The sequence below is a fragment of the Tachyglossus aculeatus genome, chromosome 19 (genome assembly GCF_015852505.1).
Source record: "Tachyglossus aculeatus isolate mTacAcu1 chromosome 19, mTacAcu1.pri, whole genome shotgun sequence".
Lineage (NCBI taxonomy): Eukaryota > Metazoa > Chordata > Mammalia > Monotremata > Tachyglossidae > Tachyglossus > Tachyglossus aculeatus.
In genome coordinates, this window is record NC_052084.1 from 39631369 (window position 1) to 39658001 (window position 26633).

The 26633-nt window shown below is 44.9% G+C and overlaps 1 protein-coding gene across 1 annotated transcript; it reads right to left on the reverse strand.

Moving 5' to 3' along the window:
* Positions 1–279: 279 nt before the first annotated feature.
* Positions 280–24792, reverse strand: SNX3 (sorting nexin 3). Its single transcript, XM_038761436.1, has 4 exons — positions 24458–24792; positions 4059–4154; positions 2447–2571; positions 280–1011 (listed from the first exon to the last, which is right to left on the reverse strand). Exons 1-4 carry the CDS (start codon positions 24617–24619, stop codon positions 906–908), a joined length of 489 nt encoding a protein of 162 aa, XP_038617364.1. The 5' UTR covers positions 24620–24792; the 3' UTR covers positions 280–905.
* Between the last annotated feature and the right edge of the window lie 1841 nt (positions 24793–26633).

Here is a 26633-nt window from a genome sequence, read left to right on the forward strand (position 1 = left end):
GTGTAACTCGAGACCAAAAAGCATTTTGCAAGTAGAAGTGCTTTATGAATGATTCCGTCAGCTCTAAAGCTTGCTTTTTGTGCATTGCAGTATTTTAGATAAATGATCCACTCAGAGGTCTCAGTGTATTCAACATCAGCTTTACTTGGAGAGGAATGAAGTTCCACCACAAGTGAGGTATATAATTAGTAAATAATCCTCCTTCACCAGTGCCTTGGAAGGAGAACCCAAGTCAGGGTGGAAATTCCGAGGCAAAACAACAGTCGGGGACAACAGAAATATATTTTCCATTTTTATTTCAAAACAACTTAATTTTAGACAAATGATTTTAGTATATAAATTTGATTTTTTTTTATACAGAATATAAAGATTTCCCTCGTTCCTTTCCAGTATAAAGTGTTTTACAGGTTTAGAGGAAGCTACTTACTGCACAAGGTTGTGTTTCACACACAGGGTATTCGAAACCAACTGCATAACACTTCTACAAATAAAAGAGTCAGAAGAGGTGATATTGTGCAGAACAAGAGCAGAAGACGACATTCTAGTCGATCAGATACAAGAAATGAAGAGGACAGTGGAACTGTGCAAATTCAAGTAAGGCCAAGTCAGTATCTTTAATGGAGAAAGCACAGGTGGAGGACAGACATGCTGGAGAGGCTATGCAGCAGTAGTGTGCACCAGAATCAAACAGCTCTTCAGGGTGACTTTAGAGAAAAGTTGAGGGAAGGATTTTTGCTAAAGCAATAAACTTCTTGTCTGAATGGCCCAGACAAAGCAAAACTGAGTGTTAGTAGCCCACTGGAGGCCAACTGTGCTGGCTTCTGGGCAGCATGCTAAGTGGGCTGGGACCTCTTCACTGGCATGCCCAAATCACCAATATTCAGGGGAGTTGGTTTTTGTAGGATTCAAGCATGCCGGATTTTGGATGGCGTGTAGCTCTTATCTATGATCTCGTCTTGTAGAAACATATGCAGACAACGCTCATTCTGTGCCAGGGGGTGGCCAGCGACTCTAGAATCAAGTCGGGGGGAGCGGAGAGAGGGAGAGACAGCGCGTTAGTCCAGCATATCACAGGAATGATACACACCTATCCCTACCCATTTTTCCCCAGATCCAGTTCCTTCCCTCTTCATGCTGCCTCTGGGAAAAGCTTCAGTTCCAGGGTGATTAAGGAAATCCAAGACCAGATTATGCAGATGGAGTTTCTCCAACACCTTCTAAAACTGGATTTAGGAATTTCTATTGTTGTGCTGCCTTCTCCAGGTGTAAGGATAGATCAAAAACTGATTCACAATGGAAAACACTAGGATCGTTAGAGAGGAGCCAATGCAAACTCCTTTCATTACTCCATGCTTGCTTTGGAAAGACAACAGCAGACATGCCTTCAAACCATTAGACATTCCTTCAAAAACTTTTCAGACTACCTCCTTTCTTGAGTACATATGCAAGCAGACACATATACCTTCTAGGGCATTAAAAAAAGTCTTCAGTAGTTATTTCCTAAAGCCAGCATAAGTCCAGAAGCAGCCATATCCTGTAAAGTTGCATAAACCTTCCCACTACCTTGGCATTCAAACATTCATAAGTGCACAGGGATGAGCACTTATGTTGCCAACTTATACTTCCCAAGCGCCTAGTACAGTGCTCTGCACACAGTAAGCGCTCAATAAATACGATTGATGATGAGAGTGGTAGATGAAAATTACTGGTTTCTAAGTAAAAAAACCAAAAAAACAAAAAAATTGAGACAAATAATCCCTAGTGTTCTTGCAGCTTCAAATGACTACATGTGCCTGTGGAAATGAAAGGAGAACAGTGCACCTTTACACAAGGAATGTTGATAATGCCTCCCTCCACCTGCAATCAAACTAAATGATTGCAAGCACTTTGTGAGTTTCATTGTTCATGATAGAACATACCTTATATCAGAAAGAACCACACAAAAAACCCTGTATTTTTAAATGCTGTAATTTTAGAGGTAATTTGCATAAATTAACCAAGCAAAACAAATACAAAACTTAGGTCAACACAAAATTACTCATTTCCATCACTCAAGTCTCAATATTTTAACGTCACACACATTTGCCACTCATCAGGTACTTTTCATGTTTCTGAGGTTGAAATTCTGCAAAGTTTGGCACTCTCGGAACTGCCGACTTTTACTTCCCAAGCGCTTAGTACAGTGCTCTGTACACAGTAAGCGCTCAATAAATGACTGAATGAATTGAATGAATGAATCCAACAACGGAGCCCAAGCCGCCCAGCTCATTCTGCAAGATATTCAGGTCCCAGGAATCTATCACCGTCGGGGGGGGTGGGGTGGATGTGTGTGTGTGTGTGTGTGTGTGTGTGTGTGTGTGTGTGTGTGTGTGTGTGCGTGCGCGCGCGCGCGCGCGTGCCTGCCACAGGCTTGTGCCCTACACCGAACAGCACACAGAATACCTACTTGTTTATGAACTGCTCAAGTCCTTGCTTCCTTTCCTCGATAAAGGAATCATCAAAGATGCCATCGTCCCCTCTGAAAGGAAGCTGACGAAGAAAAGCTTTCCCTGGAAGGGGTGGGACCACAACCTGATAAACAGAAACCGATTTTAGCCATTTGACATATGAAACGTCACATCCCATGACCCAGCCGACCCTCGCTCACCACCACCACTGCCACATTCCAAACCTAAGTTACCTGGAAAAGGGACCAATCGACTTAGGAACTGACCAGCAAATTCAAGCAGATTCTGGGTGTCACATGGTGAGGAGTTACATGTCAAGAGCCCCTCCTCCCTCTCCAGTCAGGATTTCCTCCCTTCCCTGGCCCCATTAGAATTAGGTTGAGGAGAAAATTAGGGCCCCCTCATATAGGTTTACAGACCTATTGCCAAAGAAAGACGTTCACCACCACACAATTGAGTAAATAAGGACCTGCCAGAGATTGGTAGATGAATGCATTCACCTTCTGGAGATTACAGTCAAGTTTCATTCCAGCAATCTTGATTACAGCTCAGAGTGCACAAAAAGAATCAACTTCCTCCCACTGCCCTTCAGTTGCATCTCACCTTGACTGAACATGAACCTTGTTCTGCATCTCTGAAGAGCTACAACTGTTTGAGTCAAGGTTATTACTTCCTCTCACTGCAGTACAAGAACAGTCCTTTGCTCAGAACTATTTGCTGCAACTTGCAGTCCTGACAAAGTCCCGAAACAGGTTAGAGCCCCATTAGGCTGCATGTTCTCATTACAAGAGGGAGAAAACACTTGATCATGTACTCAAGAAATACATGACGATCTCAGTCACCAGGAGACAAATATCCGATTAGGAGATTAGTTATGTACAGAACTTCGGTAACCTGTTCAAGCTGAAAACTAGGAAGAGGGCTTGATTCACAATGACAATTTTGTCAATGGTCTAAGTGGGGTTAATGGGAGCTAATTAGCATTCTCTCTACTTCCAAAGTCTAGCTGTGGGCTTTAAAGGCAGTCCCAGTTCAGATGTGGCAGTAAATACTAAAAATGTTATTATTCACTGAAACCAAGATGCTTGGGAGGGTAGAGATGCCAAACTACTAAAAATGGCTATGAACTCAGGCCCCCAAATTTAAACATGTGACTCCCTTTCACTATCTCACTAAGGTTGGTCTAGGTAGGTTGGCCTTTACCAATTTTAACCAGGAAAGAATTAAAGCTCCTCTTGGTTTGTAAAGGGAGACAACCCTTCCTTTCCCCTACAAAAGCTCTCTCTCTCTCTCTCCTACCATACAACTTTTTCAGCTAAAGTAAGAACATCCAACTTAGCACTATGGGAACCACTATAAGCTGGACTTGTTCAAAATTATAAGGGTTCTATGCCTTGTCTCATTGTTAAAAAGACAGGTTTTGTTTTGAGATGCATACAATCAATTCTCCTCTGCTACTCAACGGCTCAAAAAAAAAAAAAAGGAAATTTGGAAGGTGAACTGTTGCATTTTGCAGTCAACAATATTAACTGAAGAGAACTTCAGTTTGAATTTGGAATGCTTAGCTTCCATGACCTGAAGCCACATGAAAACAAAGCCAGTCTCTCTCACCTTGCTCTCTCGTTCTAATTCACTGCGCAGCCATTCAAAATCACTGTATCTTCTTCTCACCGAAGATTCTTTTAACTTGAAAATAGGAAGATTAGTCTGAAAGAGAATTGCACATATTGATGATTTGCAGGAGAAGCAATTTCTTTCCTTTTTGAGGACATGCCAAGTAGTCAGGTTTAACGGAGTAACATGGTAGCTAGATTACTGTTCTTTTACTATTTTAAAGGTCTTCTTGAAGCACTGTTTTCTGTGCCACCAAAGGACAGAAAGATTGTTTGTTAAAATGCAGGTTCTTTTTAAATTCCAAAGACCTGACCTCTGCACTTTTAAGAAGAAAATGCCACTTCTGCTCCTAGTGAGTCCCCAAAATTATGCATCTACTGTTGGTTTCTTGCCAACCATAAAATTAGTTGATATGAATGATATGATAAATGATATGAATTTAAAGACAAGCTATGACAGGTGAAAAGAAATTTCACTAGAACTGATAGTTCAATTATTCTATATTACATTCAAAGCTTTGGGTCACAAGCCCAGACATTAAGACACTCGTCAGGCCCAGTAATAAGCGCTATTAGTGGAATTGCTAGAAATTACGGAAAAATGCAGTGCACATCTTGGTACTTCCTGGATTTAGGCTTGGAATGAGTGAAATCTCACTGGTAATGTTTTGGGAGAGCAGGGCTCTTTTCTCCTCCAGTGCACTCCTAAGATACTGCAAATACAGGAGAGGAACAAAAATTTGTGTCATTAGCTTCTCGTGTAAAGAAGAAAATGAAAGCAAACAAGCAGATTTTCAGCAGATACACAGGCTGTTCCCAGCAAGCTGTTGGCAAATTTGTTTTAATAAATACTTGAATAATTAAGGCAACACCTGCGGGAACTGGGGTTCTCTTTGGCACAACACCGGTAACACAGTGAGGATGACTGGTATTCACAGACCCCGACAGGGGAGGCTTAAGTTCAAGAAATAACACAACACAGTTGAAACAGATCACGATTCAACCAAAGCCTCTAACTGCCTGTACACTAGAAAGCTACAAAAGACAACCTTGGAGTATCCACTACTGAAGGTCATCCAACTGTCCATGTGTTACCAATTCCATGTTCTGAGCACATGGAATCCGAGACAAATAACAGTTTGTGCAGTGAAGATAGTCCTCTAATATTTAGACAGTACAGAATAAATCTTATTGCAATAAACATTTCATCTGAGACAGATAAGCAATGCCTTTAATCATCTGAGAACAAGAACACCCTGGCCTACCCAGAGCATCCCAGAGGGGAGAATGGCTTCAGAGATCATTGCTCTACTCGTACCACAACAGCCTCTGCCCTGAAAAGAAATCAGAACTGTCGGCCAACTGATGGGCTGAGGAGATGCCCCCAAATGGTGTGATAATAATGATGGCATTTGTTAAGTGCTTACTATGTGTAAAGCACTGTTCTCTTCCTCTATATCCAATTTCCATAGCTTTCGTTGACCCCAATATTTCACATGGAAAAATTAAAAATGGATTCCCTTGAACCATGAAAAAACTAGAATTATAAACCAGGTACCTTCTTCTGTTACCTTTTACCAGTGACGGGACTGAGGCTTGCCTGTCTGACAGGAGACTCTACCATCACAGTCACTACCACTTAGGGATCTCTGCAAGCAATACAGGGGGCATCAATACCAAACATGTGCAACTCTAAGCATGTGTACCAAAGGAGGACACGGATTTAGCAAACTGATTTTTCATTTTATTCCAAGATCATTCCCTAAAAGCAAATGGCTTAAAAGAGGCAGTAACTGAAAAAATTGCAGTTTTCAGTGAACAGGCAGTTACTGTCAGAGAGAAAAGGAATTCATTGCTGTACTCTTCTAAGAGTAGGCATCAATTACAAGTTTAGGGGCAAAAGTTATACGGTGATACTTATCTGTCAAAGCAATTTGCCCTAAAAACTCAGCAGAATCTCTCAGAGTTTAGGATTAGCAAACTGAGGAAAAAGAAACAACCCCCAAAACATCCCCCCCTCACAAAAAACACCAACCAAAACCTCCCCACCAAAAAACCAAAAATAACTTGGACATCAATTCAAATACCCCAATCCTACCTAGATGATAATCATCTGCCTTTGAATCCCAAATAATGCACTGGAGGCTGAGCCTCTCCTCTTGGGAAAGTTGTATAGCAATGAATGCAGGGCAGGGGTCATTATCTTATGGAAGTTTTACCTTCTAGCTGCTGTTTTACGTGAGTGCAGCACTTTACAGTAAGGGCAAGAAGTTCAATCCTTTGCTCCGTGGTTTCACCAAGAGGCTGTTTTGCTCTGCACCTCAAACACTACACCCTGCCTGAATTACCAAAACCGCCCCCCCACAAAACCAAACCATTAAAAAAAAAAAAAAAAAAAAGGTTGTTTGGGCTCTAACACTTATGAAACAAAATAAACTGTATTCCAGTTGAGTGCTATCTGAAGCACAGAATAGATTAAGCTTGAAGCATAATGTTTACGCCAACCCAAAACAGTGATGCATGCCAAGTGGAATTGGCTCCTAGGAGGGTTTTGCTGTAAGTTTAACATCACAACTGCCAGCCAGTTTTTTTGGGTGGGGGTGGGGGGCAGGAAAGGGAGAGAGAAACGGTGTTAAATAAAAGCTTTGTGTTCGGCCCTTTTAAATCCATTTTGCAGTAGTCTCAGCTTTTCCCAAAGCTTCTATGCTGTATAGTTTACAGCTTGGAATCCTTTACAGATGCTGCTGTGCATAACACTGTATAGATTTCATGCCTGAAACCAAATCTCACAAGAGGTTTAAAAGCACTTGAGTTTTCTTTCCCAGGTAACCACAACATTTGTTCATTGTATTAATGACTAAGAGCAAAATTGCACTTAACAAGACTCTTATTATGCTAAAAGTCACCCTTCTATTTAAAGATGCATGCTGGCTTTCTGGACAGAAGCGTATTCTTCTCCCCAACAGGGACTAAATCAGGTCCCCCAGAGTGCAGGATGAAGAGTCCCAGAAATAAAGCACTGGATTATTGCTCTCTAATTTCACCCATTGGCTTTTTAACCAAGTTCAACCTTCCGCATTAAAATATTAAGTCTTAGTAAGTGTCTAAAGATAGAAAGGCCTATACAATATTGAGAGCTTTCTGCAGGTGAGATTTTACATTTTGAATTCCCTCCTCTCAAATTACTTTACAAAAGGGATTAGCTGCTCTCTTTTATTCAATAGGTTAAGATCAAGCCTGTGAAAAGAGTCCCCTAAGAATTTTCATACTTCTGGGTACGGAAGTCTATAAAGTTAATCTCTGAAACAACATATCGAGCTTACAGGTACAATGTTGGGGTAAGAGTGCCAATTCAGCTCGTTTTACCTTCCATTTTCCCTTCTGAACTTTTGACACAAGCGTGATTCCATCAGCCTCATTCTAACAGCTCCCCCCCCCCCCCCCCACATTTTGGAGGTGAAGAAAGCCTCTATCCTTTAGCAGTTAGCTAACAGTTTGTTCAGTTGTTTTAAAGTTATGGCTCCCTTCTGTGGAATTTTGGGAGCTTTCTTTTGGAACTAGCATTGTCCCCACTGGCAGAGGGGTTCCTTGTGGTTTAAGGGCTGTCCTCTCCTAATTCTGTTGGGTCACCTGCAGACCTCTGAACCAGCCAGCTTCCAAAGTAGTCAAACACATGACAAGCCTGTAGATGATTTTTCCAGGTCACTGAAGGAACAGGCAAGCCTCACTGATCAAGATTAACACAGTGAACAACCAAAGTCTTTTACAATTGATTCACCTCATCTGATTGTTAGCTATTAGGTTTACTTGCAAAAAAAGAAAAACAAACACCCACCACCAATCATCCTGCTCCCACCATTTTAGTCCTTGTAAAATTTGACCTTCCAGCGAGTAAATCTTCAGCCTCCTTTGCCACTGGCCTTAAGAAAGTCAGGCTTGAAGCAGAGCTGGTTCTTGCCCCTTGGTGTGCTGGTCAGGTTTATTGGAAAACAGGCTGAAGTGCTTTCTATTCACCCTGACCCCTTTCACTCAGCCCCTATAAATGTGTAGGGCTCTGCTCTTGAAACTAAGGAATGTACAGAACATCAGCAATGGAGTAAGACATGCCCACCCCCCCAATTTGGGGAGGGGAGAAAAACAACAACACAGAAACTAATCAACATCAAAACACTTAGAACATTTAAAAAAGCCCAGAGGGAAGCTGTAGATTCCACCACTCAATGGCATTTATTGAGGGCTTCCTGTGAGCAGAGCACTGTACTAAGTGCTTGAGAGAGAACAATACATCAGAGTTCGGGATCTGACGGTCCCACCTATTGGAACTTTCATAAGGGTGGGGAAGGGCCGCTTAGACTCCTGCTTTTCCTCCATATGGGGCCACCCACCTGTAGAAAGGCCACTATCAGCCAAAACAGAGGACAGAAAATCATGATGAGACTAGAAACACCTCCCTGTTACCCTCCCAGCCACAAACCGAGCCACCCTGTGCTGGCCCCAATGAATCAGGCCTCTGGGTTCGTGTCAGCAGGCTGTTTGGGACAGTCCTTGCTCAAGCTTAGCTCAGTGATGATGATAATGATGGTATTTGTTAAGCGCTTACTATGTGCCAAGCACTCTTCTAAGTGGAGAAGCTCCTCTTAGAGACCAAACTGTCACTTTAGACAGTTGAGAGTTGTTGGCATCTTTCAGATCCATCCTTGTACTAGGCATAAAGAAATGCAAGAGATTTTCAGACTTACACGCCAACCTATATTGCGAAAACCGTAACTGAAACCCCAAAGTCCACTGGGACACTTAAGAAAATAATAATAATAATGGCATTTATTAAGCGCTTACTATGTGCAAAGCACTGTTCTAAGCGCTGGGGAGGTTACAAGGCAATCAGGTTGTCCCACAGGGGGCTCACAGTCTTCATCCTCATTTTACAGATGAGGTAACTGAGGCTCAGAGAAGTGAAGTGACTTGCCCAAAGTCACACAGCTGACAATTGGCGGAGCCGGAATTTGAACCCATGACCTCTGACTCCAAAGCCCAGGCTCTTTCCACTGAGCCATGCTGCTTCCCCAAAGCAAAGAAAAGAAGAGGCACTGCCACCTGAGCACCATAATAGTCCCAGACACAATGCCAGGAAACACGAAGGGCAAAGTGGCATCCATACAGCCTTTTGGCACTGGGGGCACAGAACACAGCGTCAGCGTGCTACTGGACCCAACTGATTTGGAGGTGGAGGCCCAGCTTTCTTGATGGCAGTTTATATCATTAGTGTTTCTTAGGGCCATACTTGATGTCATGGGGCAAGGAAAGGTGAGCCAGCAAGTATCCCACCACTTGGACCTGCTAAAATTAAACTGTCCCGGGTGGGACACCTGGGACAGTTGAAGCAGATGGAGTGGATGATCCTGGGCGCCGGAGGAGTTGCTGTATTTCATGCCGAGGAGAGATGAGAGCCAGCCTGACCAACAAAAGAGATGAGGACACCCAAAAGCACAACCCCAAGCCACGTGGTATAGCTGGGAAAGGCATAAAGAAGCAGATCACCGACAAGCAATCGTAGCCCAAGCCGCGGGACAGTTCAATTGTGAGGTAAAGGGGTCCGCGGCTGCAGCAGCTGACGGCTCCCATCAGCCTCCGGAGCCCCGACATGCACCTGGGGACAGTGCCGCCTCTTTCCTCCAGACAAGGAGAGCCCAACCATCTTGCCAGAGAGGAATGGAATTTCCAAGAAAATAAACTCTAGCCAGCCAATAGTAACAGGTTCTCTTTTTGATATCAGAGTAACAAAACAGTAGTTAAGGGAAACAAACATTCACTCTAGCACTGGAAGTCAGCATGCGATGGAAAGCTACTAGACAATGGTCAAATCTACTACTAGTAAGCAAAAGGCAGGGGAGTTTGGTGGGCTGCATGTTATGGATTTTGGTTCATTTACATTAAAGAGTTGTTAATTTGATCTTGACATTCTGGTTCCAGCTTTGATTTGCTGCCGCTTCCTCTACTACAAATTTCCGAAGGATAAACTTTGCTTAGCCAAGCTTTTCTCTCCCTCTAGACTGTAACCTTGCGGGCAGGGAACATGTCTACCAACTCTGTTACAATGTACTCTCCCAACTGCTTACAGTGCTCTGCACACAGTAGGTGCTCAATACCAGTGATTGATTGACTAGGCTTTAATGTGTTTTACAAAGGCAGATTTTTAAAGATACTTCTGTCATGGTTAAAATATCCTTTCACAAAAAAGTTTTTGAAAAATCCTAGGAGGCACTCCCACCTCTCTGGCTAGAGTTTCAGCATTTTTAGAAAAGCCATTTTTCATCCTTTCTTGGCCCAGACCCATTCTATGTCCTTTTTTGGAAGAACTTACGGCCTAGAATAAGTTCAGATCCATCCTGCATAGGCCTGGGGGGAGTTCCCCAAAGTTGGTAGACTAGGGTAACATTTCAAGGCTCTTTTCAAGGCCCTTCTGCTGCTGTTTCTTTTTCACTTGCCTCCTTTCAGTCCTCTAAACTTGGTACTTAGTGTATTTCCCCCACATTCAGATTGCCCGAGGCCACCAGTCAAGTGGACAAACACTGGCCTGGTTAGCCAGAGGCAGAAACCGCCTTCCAGTCCATGGAAGCATAGTCCTCCTATTTGGAGTAGGGGGAAAGCCTCTTCCTAGATAATCAATCAATGGTATTTGAAAGCTTATCGTGTGCAAAACACTGTACGATGCACTTGGGAGAGAACAATATAAAAGAGTCGGTAGACACATTCCCTGCCCACAAGGTCTTGTGGCCTGAAACCTGCCCTCCCTGACACCCTTCATGCTCTCTCAACCCCACACAGCTTTTGTCGGCAAAATCAAGCTCCTTGTGTTTTTTGCTTACTTATTAAAATATCAAAACTTTCCAGCTGGGGAAAGAGTCCAGGTTGACAACTGGGCCAGTGCCCTGCAGCCTAGCTACAGCCTTTTTCCGGGTCTACTTCCTGTTGCTTCAGTTCTCACTTCCTCTCCCCTTTAAATCTTTGCCCTTTGGCTGTGGTCTAGAGGGTCAGAGGAAAAATGTCTGCTGAACTCAGCCTGCTGTTTGACTAGATTTCCAGGAAGGCTGTCACACTAGAAGATGCAAAAAAGAGGGGGAACCCACGGGGAGAGAACTGAGGGTGAGGATGGGGTTCTAGCTCAGCTGGCTGTGATTATGTGTAAAGCAAGTCAGGTAGTATTTCGGTTTCTGGCTCCTCCCACTTCCCCAAAGCCCATTTTATAGCCACCCTGTACTTAAAATATTCTGAGAACATCAACTGAAACTGCACATGCTCTCCTATGGTCACCAGGCATTCAGGAGGTGGGTCTCCCCCTTCTAGACTGTAAGCCTGTTGCTGGGTAGGGATCGTCTCTATATGTTGCCGACTTGTACTTCCCAAGCGCTTAGTACAGTGCTCTGCACACAGTAAGTGCTCAATAAATACGATTGAATGAATGAATTAATGAATGAATGATTGGCAAATGGAGCCATCATTTGTTGAGCACAATACCTAGGTGACCAGTAATCATGAGTGCAGGAAAAGAGGCGTTAAGACATGGACAGGATTACAAGTCAGAGTCCATGAAACATTGTGTTTACCCAGCCCAGTGCAGCAGACAACTGTTTTCTGTGGGGAGAATGATGGAATGAAGCATTCCACCAACACAGAGCTTTTCTCTTCATCACGGATCCCCACAGGACTTAGCTCTGGGTTCTGGTTAGTCTCAGGTCACACTGGCAGCTGGCAAACAAACAGCTGTTGAACTGACTGCATATGGCAAAACTGGGAAGGGCAGGGGTTGGGCTCCTGGAAGAGGCACAACCACCGCCTCACACAAAGCTTGTCCTGCACTGCCTTACTTCCGCTCTTGGGTGTGTACTTACTAAGCATTTTGAGATTTAGCCCCACAGCACTTATGTACATAACCTTATACTATATTTCCTCTATCTGTAATTTATTTTAATATCTCTCTCTCCCTGTAGACTGTAAGCTACTTGTCGGCAGTGATTGTATCTACCAAGTCTATTGTATTGTTCTCTCCCCAGCACTTAGTATAGTGCTCTGCACACAGTAAGTGCTCAGTAAATTCCACTGACCGACAGACCAACCCAATTAACTTGTACCTATTCCAGCCTTCAGTCTATTTGGCACACAGTAAGCACTTATATACCACAATTATTATTACTGGAAGCACTCAGATCCAATGAGAACAAAGAGGCCAACCTGGGGAAGGCCATGCAGTTGGCCTCCGAGGGTGAAAGGCTGAAGTAGTTCTTCCCTTTGCAGGCAAATGACCGCTGATGACTTCGGAAAACCAAACCTTCCTGTAATCTCCTCAGAGCTGATCAGATAGGGAGACAGCAGCACACATTTTTCTAATATTTCAGACAATCATGTGAACTCTCGACAAAACTGGCACCTACATCAAAAGTATTACCCAATAGGCCATACTACATTTAGCCAATCCTAAGAGATGTAAATGAATGCCCCACTAAAGTTCTCATTAAAGGGCATATTTCATAGATCAACAACTTAGAAGATAAGAGATAAACTGAGAAGTGCTCAAGCCATTACCCTTCTCTTCGATACTTTGGATACTTGTTTAACTCCGCTTGGAACAGCATGAATAACTGTAGACATGACTTATGACCTACATGAACTTCATCTATACTGGGGGAGAAGTCATTTAAGCCAAGAGAAAGCTTTCATTTAGGAAAGTCTTTGAAATGTAGATGGTCCCTAAGGCAATTCGGTTTGGTCTCTTGCAGGTTCGAGGCCTTTCAGTGTAACAATTAACTAGTTATTTCAAAAAAAGGAGTGGTCTCTAGAGGACAATGTCTACCTGGTGCAATGGAAGTTATCTAGGCCCGTTCAATTGCTAACCCATCACCCACTCCAACTTCCCAATGCTCTTAACTCCTTAGAATGTTGGAAGGTGGAGCCTTTGATTCATTCATTCATTCAATCGTATTTAATGAGCACTTACTGTGTGCACAGCACTGTACTAAGCTCTTGGGAAGTACAAGTTGCCAACATATAGCGACGGTCCCTACCCAACAGCGGGCTCACAGTCTAGAAGGGGGAGACAGATGACAAAACAAAACATAGACTTGGGACCTGAGAGTCTCCCGGCTCTGAGAGCTGTTTCCCTTGCACTGGACTTCACTTCCAAATTTTCTGTTTTTGAAACAGCTCCAATAATTTAATAATAATAATAATGGCATTTATTAAGCGCTTACTATGTGCAAAGCACTGTTCTAACTGCTGGGGAGGTTACAAGGTGATTTACGCCTGCTCTTCTTCGGGTGTACCTGCCCTCCTGCCCTAAGCCTACTTGGGAAAGAATCCGACCCTGACCCTGACCCGTTCATTTATATCTATTCCAGTATTTACCAAAGTGCTCAGCACACAGTAGATACTTAATGCCACAGTTAAACCCATCAGTGGTATTTGCTATGCCCAAAGCACTGTACCAAGTGCTTGGGAGAGTACAATAAAACCTTCAACAGGGATTATAGTCTGATTCAGTGCCTTGCTTCCCCCCCTCACCCCTCCACTACCTTCAGTCTAAGAAACAGTAACAGGTGATGTTCTCTAGTTCATTCACTCAATCAATTGTATTTATTGAGCACTTTCTGTGCGCAAAGCACTGTACTAGGTGCTTAGAGTAAACTCGGTTCTGCTTTTCCAAAGTGTCAAAGTAGGCCACTAATCAATTAACTATGCTAAGGTTGGGAACCACACTTCAGAGCCCTTTCTCCTATCATTACAGTTGATGACAAAGGGGTTCATCAGGGTTAATGACCCTGAATGAAATTGGGCTGGTTAAAGAGAAAAAACAAACTACAAAGAGATAAGAAAGGATACAAATTTGGAACTATGGTCTGTAGCCCTGGTTCTTTGCTTCTGAAGGCTATCAGTACCCACTGGCACAAAACTGTGGTCTTTCAGCTTTAAAACAAGAAACTTTGCTTTATAACAATCCCATAGAGTGTCTCACAGACAAGTTTTAATTAAATCTGAAACCTTCAGGTGACACTGTGGGTACTAACTGAAGAGGAACCCATGAAGCTGTGTTTGATTTCCCAGGAATAGCATAGTTCTAAAGGCACTGCACTCCATGTCAACAAAGGGAATCCAAAAGGCAGTGAGTGCAAGTGGTGCTAAATAAATCTCCCGCATTAGAATCACTTCCTCCATGCAGATTCTCCAATATTAAGGCTCAGGGTCAAAGTTTGTCTATTGTTTCCAATGGGAGCCTTCATCATCTTATTTTGGGGCAACTCACCAAGTGGGTGCTCAAGAAATGCCACTATTAAAGAAACATCTAAGCATAACCATGTCCAAGTACTAAAGGCAAGGAATTCTTGTAAATATTGGTACTATGTTTGAAGTTTACATACACTCAGTGAACTAAGTACTTTACTCTTCTTTAACAGGCACAAAGATTGAGGGTTGGGGACCGGGGAAGGGGAAGAAAGGAGTGTTTCACATTTATAAAACTGGGTATTAAAAGGAGATATTTTTCCCCTCCTTCAGCATCTAATCAGTTCAGAGCAACCTTTGCAGTCGATATTTCAACTCAATTGTGGTGCAATCTGCCATCCAAACTACAAAGGAACCTTTAGAAAGATGAAGCTAATGTTCTTCTTTTGAACATGAAACATTACTTGGCAAACAAACCACAAAAATATGAAAGGGGAAGCGTAATGGGCCTTTTAATTTTCTGAAAGATGACTGATACATATACTAATAGACTCCTTTCTTTTCCAGTCAGAATGATTAGCTATAATGAGAAGAGCTAGACAATGACATTAAACATTACACATGTGCATGTTTTAGGTTTTCAGATTGGCAGCAGTGCCATTACAATACACTATTCCTTTCAAGAGTGCCCCATAAATAGTAATTATTGTTCTCATAGTCTGACAGTGCTCAAAGCATAGATCTTGACTGTCAACTTCTACTCATTTATTAAGACTATTGCAGCATGACGAATAACTCCCCAAGAACTCCCTAGTAACAAAACACTGGGAAAGTACCGAAGAACAAAAATGGCTAACTTGGCCAATCAACTGTATTTATTGAGTGCTTACTATGTGTAAAACACTGTACTAAGTGCTTGAGAGTATAATACCACACTATTAGTAGACATGTTCCCCACCCTCTGTGGGTTTACAGTCTAGAGGGGGAGACAAACATTAATAATAATATTTGTTAAGCACTTACTATGTGCTAGGCCCTGTACTAAACACTGGGGTGGATACAAGCAAATAAGGTTGGACACAGTCCATGTCCCACAGTCTTAATTCCCATTTTACAGATGAGGTAAGAGAGGCACAGGGAAGTTAAGCGTCTTGCCCAAGGCCACAAAGCAGGCAAGTGGCAGAGCGGGATTAGAACCCATAACCTCCTGACTCCCAGGCCGATGCTCTATCCACTATGCCATGTGTCTTCCCAAGCCCTATATATAGCCATTAGCTGTCATTTTAAAAACTCGGCAATCATTACCTCAAGACAAGGGTTGGGGACTACCTCCTCCCTGCCTCAGGTGAAAATGTAATAAGACTTTCTTCAGTGGATAAAGCTCAGGTGACTACTCTGAGTAATGAAAAAAGTCATGTGACATCTTGGCATTCCTTGGAGATTTCCTTTTGACTGACAGCTGAGCTCACAACTTTCCTGCAGTACAAAAAAAAATCATCACTGTGGCCCACAAGCCCTTGTTTGGTAGAAGCTGGAGGACTAAGAGGTTGGGACTATGATAAGGAATATTTTTTCCTAGTTCACCTGTTAAATTTTAACCCAGCTCAACACTGATCAAGACTCATAACCTTTCAACATTTCATACAACACTGTATGAGTAGCCCACCTGATATTTCACTTCAAAGGTACTCTACCACAATAGGAAGAGAAATGAATTGAACTGGAAGGAAAACTATGCTGAGCTCACCCTAGGCCTCTTGAAAATGCAGGGTTGCTGTTCCTGGCCCATTTTCATTGCTAATTTTGCACCTGTGCTTTGAGCCAACCTACCTAGTACTTTAGGTGGGGGCTGCAGGAGGCATCCACCCTCTTCACTTCATCTTTAACCACTCAAAAAAGTGTTGGGCAAGGCACCAGAAAGCCAACATTAAGGGCTTTCTCCTAAATGGAACTACTGCCCAATTTTCTAAAACTAGTAACATTAGTTCTAAAACTAGTATCAAAATAACTAGTAGGTTATTTTGTTCATTTATATCATGTGGGATCTGATAATCAGATTTTAAAAAATTAAGGTAAAAGTGGGGTTCAAAATTCAAGCCTTTCAGGTTTTGGGGGATGCCTTGCAGTTTTTGTGGGTAAGTGTTACTTCTCTTCTCTGTCACATTCCCGTGGCTAAACAGGCACATGACACTGGAACTACCTATTCCATGCACAGTGGTGTTGAGCTCACCGTGCTATGCTTACGGGATTCCAGCTAGACAAGACCCACACCTTTAAGGATATAGAATTTGAGGTCAGGACTCAGAAGGATGAAACACTGTAGGTGGAAACGGAGGAGCAAATGAAATACTTTAGGGGCCCAGAAAAAAGGCTTCCAAATCGTATCAGTTGTGAGTTTGCTCTCAAATAAGAAGGAAGAGCAACTCTTAATAGGTGAGGGATGCCAAGGCATCACCTGGTCTGTGCCCAGTAATAATAATAATAACGCACCCTAGGTATAGCATGGCTGCTCCACTGCAAAATTTATGGTCAAAAACATATCTCCTCTGGGTTCCTAAACACCCATCACTTGCTTAGAAGTTCAAAAGTTCACCTGTTAAAGCCAAGCAACACATGGTCATTTTACCTTTTAGATCTGGAATGTCTGCAAGTGCCTCTTTCCTGGTCCAAAAGCCACCAGGGGGGCTCTAGGGCCCTGGGACCAGCATGGTCTCCATCTTCCTCCCTGCATAAATCACCTTAAAGGCTGCAGGGTCCCAGGTAGATCTGCCACCTACAGAGCTCCTACTCACACACCTGAGGAGTAGGATCCTAAGTGCTTCTTGGTTTGCTTGCCTCATCTCCATTAAGCCCACTCTGGGGTCGGGGCGGGGGGAGCCAAAAGGCACAGCTCAGCTCCACATGCTAGCTCCTGCATTTGCCAGACTTGCTTCTGGCTCTACCTTCCTCCTCCAACCTCTCCAACTCCACGGGCCAATCAGGCAGGCAGAGTGGACAGACTGGAAAGTTCTTTTTGCAAGAGAGACACAAATTATGTCAAGTTGGTAATTTAAAGTTACTTTTCTTCCTTTTTTCCTGGAGCACTCGGGTAGCTTTATTACAAGAACTGACGAGGCCAGACTGTTTAAAAAAAATTTGGTTAGGCAGTTTTAAACAAGTAATTTTTTTAATCAGTTTATTACAAAGGATGCATGGAATGCCTGCCACAAATGCTGTTTTAGGAATGAGCAGAGCCTCTGGCCCAAACCTGACTCCTTGTCTTCCCTTCCAAACCCTGCCCTCTCCCTGACTTTCCCATCACTGTTGACGGCACTACCATCCTTCCCGTCTCACAAGCCCACAACCTTGGTGTCATCCTCGACTCCGCTCTCCCATTCACCCCTCACATCCAAGCCGTCACCAAAACCTGCCGGTCTCAGCTCCGCAACATTGCCAAGATCCGCCCTTTCCTCTCCATCCAAACTGCTACCCTGCTTGTTCAAGCTTTCATCCTATCCCATCTGGACTACTGCATCAGCCTTCTCCCCGATCTCCCATCCTCGTGTCTCTCCCCACTTCAATCCATACTTCACGCCGCTGCCCGGATTGTCTTTGTCCAGAAATGCTCTGGACATGTTACTCCCCTCCTCAAAAATCTCCAGTGGCTACCAACCTGCGCATCAAGCAGAAACTCCTCATCCTCGGCTTCAAGGCTCTCCATCACCTCGCCCCCTCCTACCTCACCTCCCTTCTCTCCTTCTACAGCCCAGTCTGCACGCTCCGCTCCTCTGCAGCTAATCTCCTCACCGTGCCTCGTTCTCGCCTGTCCCGCCGTCGACCCCCGGCCCACATCATCCCCCTGGCCTGGAATGCCCTCCCTCCCAACATCCGCCAAGCTAGCTCTCTTCCTCCCTTCAAGGCCCTACTGAGAGCTCACCTCCTCCAGGAGGCCTTCCCAGACTGAGCCCCCTCCTTCCTCTCCCCCTCCTCCCCCTTACCTCCTTCCCTTTCCCACAGCACCTGTATATATGTATATATGTTTGTACGTACTTATTACTCTAACTTGTATGTAGCTATTCTATTTATTTTATTTTGTAATATGTTTTGTTTTGTTCTCTGTCTTCCCCTTCTAGACTGTGAGCCCACTGTTGGGTAGGGACCGTCTCTATGTGTTGCCAACTTGTACTTCCCAAGCGCTTAGTACCGTGCTCTGCACACAGTAAGCGCTCAATAAATACGACTGATTGATTGGCGGAGAAGGATGTGGCATTAATGAGCATCGGTGACCCTCTATAGACTGTAACGTTGTTGTGGGCAGGGAATGGGTCCTCCAACTCTGTTATACTGTATCTCCCAAGTGTTTAGTACAGTAATCTGCACATAGTAAGTGTTCAATAAATATGATTGAGTGATTGATCAATGTGTGACTTCAAACAGGACACTCTCACAAAAAACAAGCAGGAGAGAAGTTTTCAGTAGAACTATTGTCATCTCATAACGATTCCTTTTAAAAGTCTATCTTGTTCCGATTTCCACCTATTCATTCATTCAACCGTATTTATTGAGTGTTTACTGAGTGGAGAGTACTGTACTTGGGAAAGTACTATACAGCAATAAGGAGTGACAATCGCCGCCCATAACGAGCTCACAGTCACCCCATGGCTTTGCTGATGCTGTTTGGCCTTATTTACCTTGACAATTCTTTCTCCATAACCCTTTTCGATAGAGCCTCCTGTTGGCCAAGGACAATGTCTCTGTTAATATCTTGTGACCTTTCCCCAGTGCTTTGTGGTGCACCTTGCACTTTTTAAGTATGACGATGATGACAACTATACTTTTCTCACACGTGGATTTTTCAGTAAACTTACTGAAGCTCCTTGAGCAGTGGCACTCACCCAGGTATAGCGGTGAAGGGGAAGGAGGGTGGGGGAAGGAGTTGGGAACAGTGAAGTAGCCAAGAAACAAGAATCCCGCCACCAGGCTCGACCTAGTACAAGCACCAGGGCTGCAACACCAGGCATCAAATGGCCATTCACACGCTTTCCTCCAAAGCCAAAAAACTGACAAATCCTAATACAGAATATTTTTCCTGCACTTTGAACTACCTTTCCTAAGCCCATACACACAGTAACCAGGATAGAGTGGCCTTGTAAGAGAAGGACTTGGTTTTATCGATAAAACCCTGGGGTGGGGGTGGGGGTGGGGGAGGAAGAGAGAGAGACAGAGAGACAGAGAGAGAGAGAGAGAGACAGAGAGAGAGAGAGATATCTACATGTTAAACTGGGCTCACTTTTATTACCACTCCCTGCCCTGCCCTCCCTTCACACATACACTCATCTCCAATTCTCATAATTCAGAAGATGGTGAAGGGGGAATACTTATGGCAGTGGCAAAGGAGGTTCCCGGAGCATGGAATGAGCTGCAAAACATTCCAAAGAGGGAGGGTGAACAGGCTGAGAGAAAAAGACTAAGATGGTGGGGGAAGATAAAAAACAACCTCTAGCCAGCAAGCTGGCAGTAGATAAGGGGGAACCCATTGAGCACAGACTCTGTTCCTCATTGAAGCCAGGAACAAGAACTAAGTAACTGTGAAATAACTCAGCAACAAGGGCAGGTGATAGTTAGAGGTGCACCAGCACGGCTGCAACCCAGTACTCCAAGTGGGAGCAAACCACCACCATAAAATTTTTGATAGACTACCCCTGGAAGCATGAATTAATGCAGAATGAGCCCATGCAAAAATAACCTGAGACTGTTTTTACCCCCGCTTTCCGATTCAATATGAAGAGCTTCTATTCCCTGCCTGCCCTCACCCAGATTCTGCCTCCCACTTTTGAAAACATCATGGCACCAGAAGAGTTGGTGCTGCACCTCAGCCCAAATCACCTTCATAGAATCCTAATAGGTATTAACGGACTGTATTGAGAAAATCATTACAATACGAATATGGATTTCCTTTGCCACACTAATTCCCTAAAGAGACTTCTTTGGTGTTTTAAGTAAGCACAGTTGAGGCATATTTCAAAAATTTACAAATTAACTGGCTCCATGGGAATTTTCTTTCTTCATTTATAAAAATAAAAAACCACTGAGGGGGGTAATTGGTAATACATTAGACAAAAAAACTTTACATCACAGTGTTTAATATGGAAGGAACTGGATGCAAGAAGAGGATTTTGATTCAACTGTTTGACAGGATGTACTAATTATGAAAGTTTGGCAGCATTTGACAGAAACAGAGTTCTGCTTTAGTGAAAAGAGAAAACTCACTAATGAATATGGATGCCAAAAGAGGAAGCTCCATTTAGGGACTGTCATGAAAACATTTCAGAGCCAAGTGTCCCGGTGAAGGTCCCAAAGATCAATAGTTAGCAGCTTCAGAATTCCATCATCATCATCAATCATATTTATTGAGCGCTTACTATGTGCAGAGCACTGTACTAAGCACTTGGGAAGTACAAATTGGCAACATATAGAGACAGTCCCTACCCAACAGTGGGCTCACAGTCTAAAAGGCTCATCAGCCTCTGAGAGTCAAAGTTTGTAAGGTTAAAGAATGCTTTACCTAACTATAGACTTCATAATCAACAAAATAGTCATTGGTGGGCATTTTTTGGGTGAGTGTTATCTAGGGACTAAGAATTTTACAGTCAAGTGTACATAAGACTATGTGCCTTCACCGCTGACGAGCTTTTAAACATTGAAGCCAATACTAGGGGGAAAGCACAGAGTTTCATCCAGGAGTGTTTGACCTATGCCAAAATAAAATAGGGTTACTGACTTTAATTTTGCATCATTCCAACAAAGGTGATGGTAGCTCTGAACCACTGTTCTTTTAACATTTGTTAAAAGTCACACGTTTATATTAAATTTACTTATACACAGTATACAGTAACAGTATACACTGTTGATTATTTTATTTATTTTTTTGTGTGTTTTAACAGTTTGCATTTGTTTCATGTAATTACTTCTTAAAAGATACTTACCTTGCTACACATGCAAATTATTTCATCCTCACCTAGGGAACGAAAAGCTATTCTCAGTTAGTATCTCTCAAATCACCTGAATTACTCTGCAATGAACACTAGCTAGTAAATTATAAATGAGCATTTCTAATTCAGCTGATTCAAGAAGCAGGGTGGTTTAGTGGATAGAGCATGGGCCTGAGAGTCAAAAGGACCTAGGTTCTAATCCCAGCTCTACCACATAGATGCTGTGTGACCTGGGGCGAGTCACTTCATTTCTCTGTACCTCAGTTACCTCATCTGTAAAATGGGGATTCAGAGTGTGAGCCCCCTGTGGGACAGGGACTGCGTCCAACCCGATTAACTTGTATCTACCCCAGCACTTAAAACAGTGCTTAGCAAATGGTAAGTGCTTAACAAGTACCATAATTACTACTATTCCTTCACGCAAGAGAGCGCAGACTTCGAACGTTTTCGCTTAATACGGTGCTCTGCACGTAGTCAACACTCAAATTTCATCAATTGCTTGAATGAAGGAAGGTGCTCTAACAAGGCGGGATTTTCCAATACTGGGTCGGATTTGGGGCCTAGACCATCACGCTCAGCCCCACACCATGACCACGGTCAAGGGCCCACAGGGCAATACAAAAGATTCAATTACAGGAAGGGCCACCCCACTTCGTCTCCTGGTCCAGGCCAGTTGGGCCTCCGTCTCCTTGGAGACGGGGGCCCAACCGAGCCGGAAGAAGTGGGGGCCAAGATGCAGAGCGAGATGGGCAGGCCTAGGCAGGGCAGACTGGTCAGCCGGTCACCCTCCTCCGGGTTCCCTAAAGCCTGCAAAGCAGCGTGGCTCAGTGGAAAGAGCACGGGCTTTGGAGTCAGAGGTCATGGGTTCGAATACCGGCTCCGCCACTTGTCAGCTGTGGGACCTTGGGCAAGCCACTTAACTTCTCTGTGCCTCAGTTACCTCATCTGTAAAATGGGATTAAAACTGTGAGCCCCACGTGGGACAACCTGATCATCTTGTATCCCCCCAGCCCTTAGAACAGTGCTTTGCACATAGTAAGCACTTAATAAATGCATTATTATTATTATTATTCAATCCAGAGAGGCAGCGTGGCTCAGTCGAAAGAGCACAGGCTTGGGAGTCAGAGGTCATGGGTTCAAATCGCAGCTCAGCCGCTTGTCAGCTGTGTGCCTTTGGGCAAGTCACTTCACTTCCCTGTGCCTCTGTGACCTCGTCTGGAAAATGGGGATGAAGACTGTGAGCCCCATGTGGGACAACCTGATTACTGTGTATCTATCCCAGCGCTTAGAATAATAATAATAATGTTGGTGTTTGTTAAGCGCTTACTATGTGCAAAGCACTGTTCTAAGCGCTGGGGGGAACACAAGGAGATCAATCAATCAATTGTATTTATTGAGCGCTTACTGTGTGCAGAGCACTGCACTAAGCTTTTGGGAAGTACAAGTTGGCAACATACAGAGACAGTCCCTACCCAACAGTGGGCACACAGTCTAAAAGATGAGGTTGAGATGAGATGAGGTTGTCCCATGTGGGGCTCACAGTCTTAATCCCCATTTTACAGATGAGGGAACTGAGGCACAGAGAAGTGAAGTGACTTGCCCAAGGTCACACAGCAGACATGTGGGGGAGGTGGGATTCAAACCCACGACCTCTGCCTCCCAAGCCCACGCTCTTTCCACTGAGCCACGCTGCTTCGTCAGAGCTTGGCACATAGTAAGCGCTTAAATGCTATCATCATCATCATCAGTCACGTTTATTGAGCGCTGTACTAAGCGCTTAGTACTGTAGCAAGTCTTTTAGACTGTGAGCCCCTTTTAGACTGTGAGTCCACCGTTGGGTAGGGACTGTCTCTATATGTTGCCAACTTGTACTTCCCAAGCGCTTAGTACAGTGCTCTGCACACAGTAAGCTCTCAATAAATACGATGGATTGATTGATGTGGGGGAGGTGGGATTCGAACCCACGACCTCTGCCTCCCAAGCCCACGCTCTTTCCACTGAGCCATGCTGCTTCGCCAGAGCTTGGCACATAGTAAGCGCTTAACTGCTATCATCATCAATCACATTTATTGAGCGCTGTACTAAGCGCTTAGTACTGTAGTAAGCGCTTACCGTTCCCTCCGGGGGGGGGGGGGGGCGGTAGTGTCTACCAGAGTCCTCTCAATCAATCAATCGATTGATTCACATAGCACATTGATTCTCGGCCAGAAGTGGTTTCCCCCAAAAGGGGAAAGGGGCCACTAGCGTAGCCACTACCTAACTGGCCTCGGAGAGCTCTCCCGGCCCTTCCGGCGCCTCTTTCGGTTCTCCCCCGTCCCCCCCATGTTACCTCCTTCCCTTCCCCACAGCACCTGTTCATACGTATATATGTTTGTACATATTTGTTACTCCATTGATTTATTTTACTTGTACCTATCTATTCTATTTAATTTATTTTGTTAGTATGTTTGGTTTTGTTGTCTATCTCCCCCTTCTAGACCGTGAGCCCACTGTTGGGTAGGGACCGTCTTTCTATGTTGCCAACTTGTACTTCCCAAGCGCTTAGTACAGCGCTCTGCACACAGTAAGCGCTCAATAAATACGATTGGTGATGATATCTATTCTATTTATTTTATTTTGTTAGCATGTTTGGTTTTGTTCTCTGTTTCCCCCTTTCAGACCGTGAGCCCACTGTTGGGTAGGGACTGTCTCTCTATGTTGCCAACATGTACTTCCCAAGCGCTTAGTACAGTGCTCTGCACACAGTAAGCGCTCAATAAATACGACTGATTGATTGATTTCTCCCTTCAAGGCCCTATTGAGAGCTCACCTCCTCCAGGAGGCCTTCCCAGACTGAGCCCCTTCCTTCCTCTCCCCCTCATGCCCCTCTCCATCCCCCCCATCTTACTTCCTTCCCTTCCCCACAGCACCTGTATATATGTTTGTACATACTTATTACTCTATTTTACTTGTACATATCTCTTCTATTTTTATTTTGTTAGTATGTTTGGTTTTGTTCTCTGTCTCCCCCTTCTAGACCGTGAGCCCACTGTTGGGTAGGGACTGTCTATGGTGCCAACTTGTACTTCCCAAGCGCTTAGTCCAGTGCTCTGCACCCAGTAAGCGCTCAATAAATACGATTGATGATGATGATGATGAACCCCCCGGGGACCAAGGCGGGCGGATGGGCGCGGGAGTGGGCCTGGACGGGCCGCGGCGGCGGCGGGAGCCTCACCTTCACCCGGATCTCGTAGGTGGTGAAGCGGCCCCGCCCGACGCCCACGGTCTGCGGGTTGCTCACGTCGATCTCCAAGAAGTTGCTGGGGGGCCCGTAGGCATCGTTGAGGTTCTGCGGTTTGGTGATCAGCCGCCTGGTGTCCGCCACCGTCTCCGCCATCGCCGCCCCCCACTACTCCTGCAGCCTCGCTCGCTGTGGCGCGGAGCCCGGGGGCTCGGGCGACCCTACGGCACGCGGGGGGCCTCCTCACCCGCTTCCGGCCGCCTCTTACGGCCCCGCCGCTCCTCGGGGAACAGCTGATCGGGCCCGGGAAACCGTCACGGTCCCACAAGGCGGGCCGCCACGGGAGGGAGGGAGGGAGGGAGGAGGGCGGGGAGTCGCCAGGCACCCTGGGACTTGTAGTCTTTCCTCCCGCCTCCGCCCCTCCGTACAGCCGTTTGGGGGCGGGTTCCCGGAAGCCTGCTAGAACTACAAGTCCCATAAGACACCGCGCCAGCGCCGGGCAGCCACTACGAGTACTCGAGGGCCCATCCAGGTCCCAGTCTCTTTCCTCAGCCCGGGAAGTTCCTCCCCCGGGAATTCCGAGCCCTCGAGGGCATTAGATTTATTTTATTTTGTTAGTGTGTTTGGTTTTGTTCTCTGTCTCCCCCTTTTAGACTGTGAGCCCACTGTTGGGTAGGGACTGTATATGTTGCCAATTTGTACTTCCCAAGCGCTTAGTACAGTGCTCTGCACATGGTAAGCGCTCAATAAATACGATTGATGATGATGATGATGATTAGATAAGCGGGGGAGATAAAGTAAAGGGGAGGTCGTCCTCACCGGGAAGTCAGGGAAGGAGTGGACGGAAAAGAGGCGAGTTAGGTGTGGCTGCAGGAGTTAACTCAGCGACTCTCCCAAGTGTCTTTTTCCACGCATTGACTTTTTTTTTGATGGCGTTTATTAAGCGCTTACTATGTGCAAAGCACTGTTCTAAGCGCTGGGGAAGTTACAAGGCGATCAGGTTGTCCCTTAGGGGGCTCATAGTCTTAATCCCCATTTTACAGATGAGGTAACTGAGGCACAGTGAAGTGACTTGCCCAAAGTCACACAGCTGACAATTGGCAGAGCCGGGATTTGAACCCATGACCTCTGGCTCCAAAGCCCGGGCTCTTTCCACTGAGCCACGCTGCCGACTTTTCTACTGTGTTTCCCGCCTCCCCATCCCAAGTGAGGTTGGATCAGTCAGTAAGTCGTATTTATTGAGCGCTTACTGTGCGCAAAGCACTGTGCTAAGCGCTTGGGAGAGTACAGGAAGCAGCGTGGCTCAGTGGAAGGAGCACGGGCTTCGGAGTCAGAGCTCAGGAGTTCAAATCCCGGCCCTGCCAATTGTCAGCTGTGTGACTTTGGGCAAGTCACTTCACTTCTCTGTGCCTCAGTTACCTCATCTGTAAAATGGGGATTAAGACTGTGAGCCCCCGTGGGACGACCTGATTACCTTGTATCCCCCCAGAGCTTAGAACACTGCTTTGCACATAGTAAGCGCTTAATAAATACCATCATTATTATTATTATTGTTACAGTGTAACAATGTAACAGACACATTCCCCGCCCACAGCGAGCTTGCGGAGGGAGGCCTTTAGGGTCAAACTCCAGAGTCAAGCTATCATTCAGTAGTATCAGCATTTTCTTGTGGCTGTTCAGGCCCAAGGTTGGAGCAATAATAATTGGTGTGGGAGGCGATGAGAGAGTCACATCGTCAGGCCGTGCCTTATGAGTTCCCAGGCAGTAGTTACGGTCACTTGGCCACATCCCAGCTCACTCTGGCCCCAGCTACTACCTCTGGACATTCAGACACACGTGGCACTTTAGTATGTATCCATGTCTGCATCTACTGTTTAAGCACTTAACAAACGTATCCATCTTTCCTCTTTCTTTCGTCCTGCTGAAAAAAGAGTCGTGTCTGCCGGACCCACGAGAGCGTCAGCTGCTCCAGGGCAGGAATAACATCTTGTAGCTCTAGGGTACTTTCCCAAGCTAAGCAGCTTCAGCCGGTCTAGGAACATCAGCCATTCCAGGGGATGTGGCTTTTGGCCACTCAATCGATCAATCAGTCAGTAGTATTTATTGAGTGCTTACGCTATATTGAGCACTATACTAAGTGCTTAGGTGAGTACAATAGAGTCAGTTCCAT

Excerpts from the sequence above, each read along its gene's own strand:
- SNX3 (XM_038761436.1), bottom strand. The coding sequence starts at position 24,619 with ATGGCGGAGACGGTGGCGGACACCAGGCGGCTGATCACCAAACCGCAG. Across the intron at positions 4,155-24,457 it reads CCTACGAGATCCGGGTGAAG|ACTAATCTTCCTATTTTCAA; the intron begins GTGAGGCTCCCG and ends ATTCTCTTTCAG. Across the intron at positions 2,572-4,058 it reads AATTAGAACGAGAGAGCAAG|GTTGTGGTCCCACCCCTTCC; the intron begins GTGAGAGAGACT and ends TCTGTTTATCAG.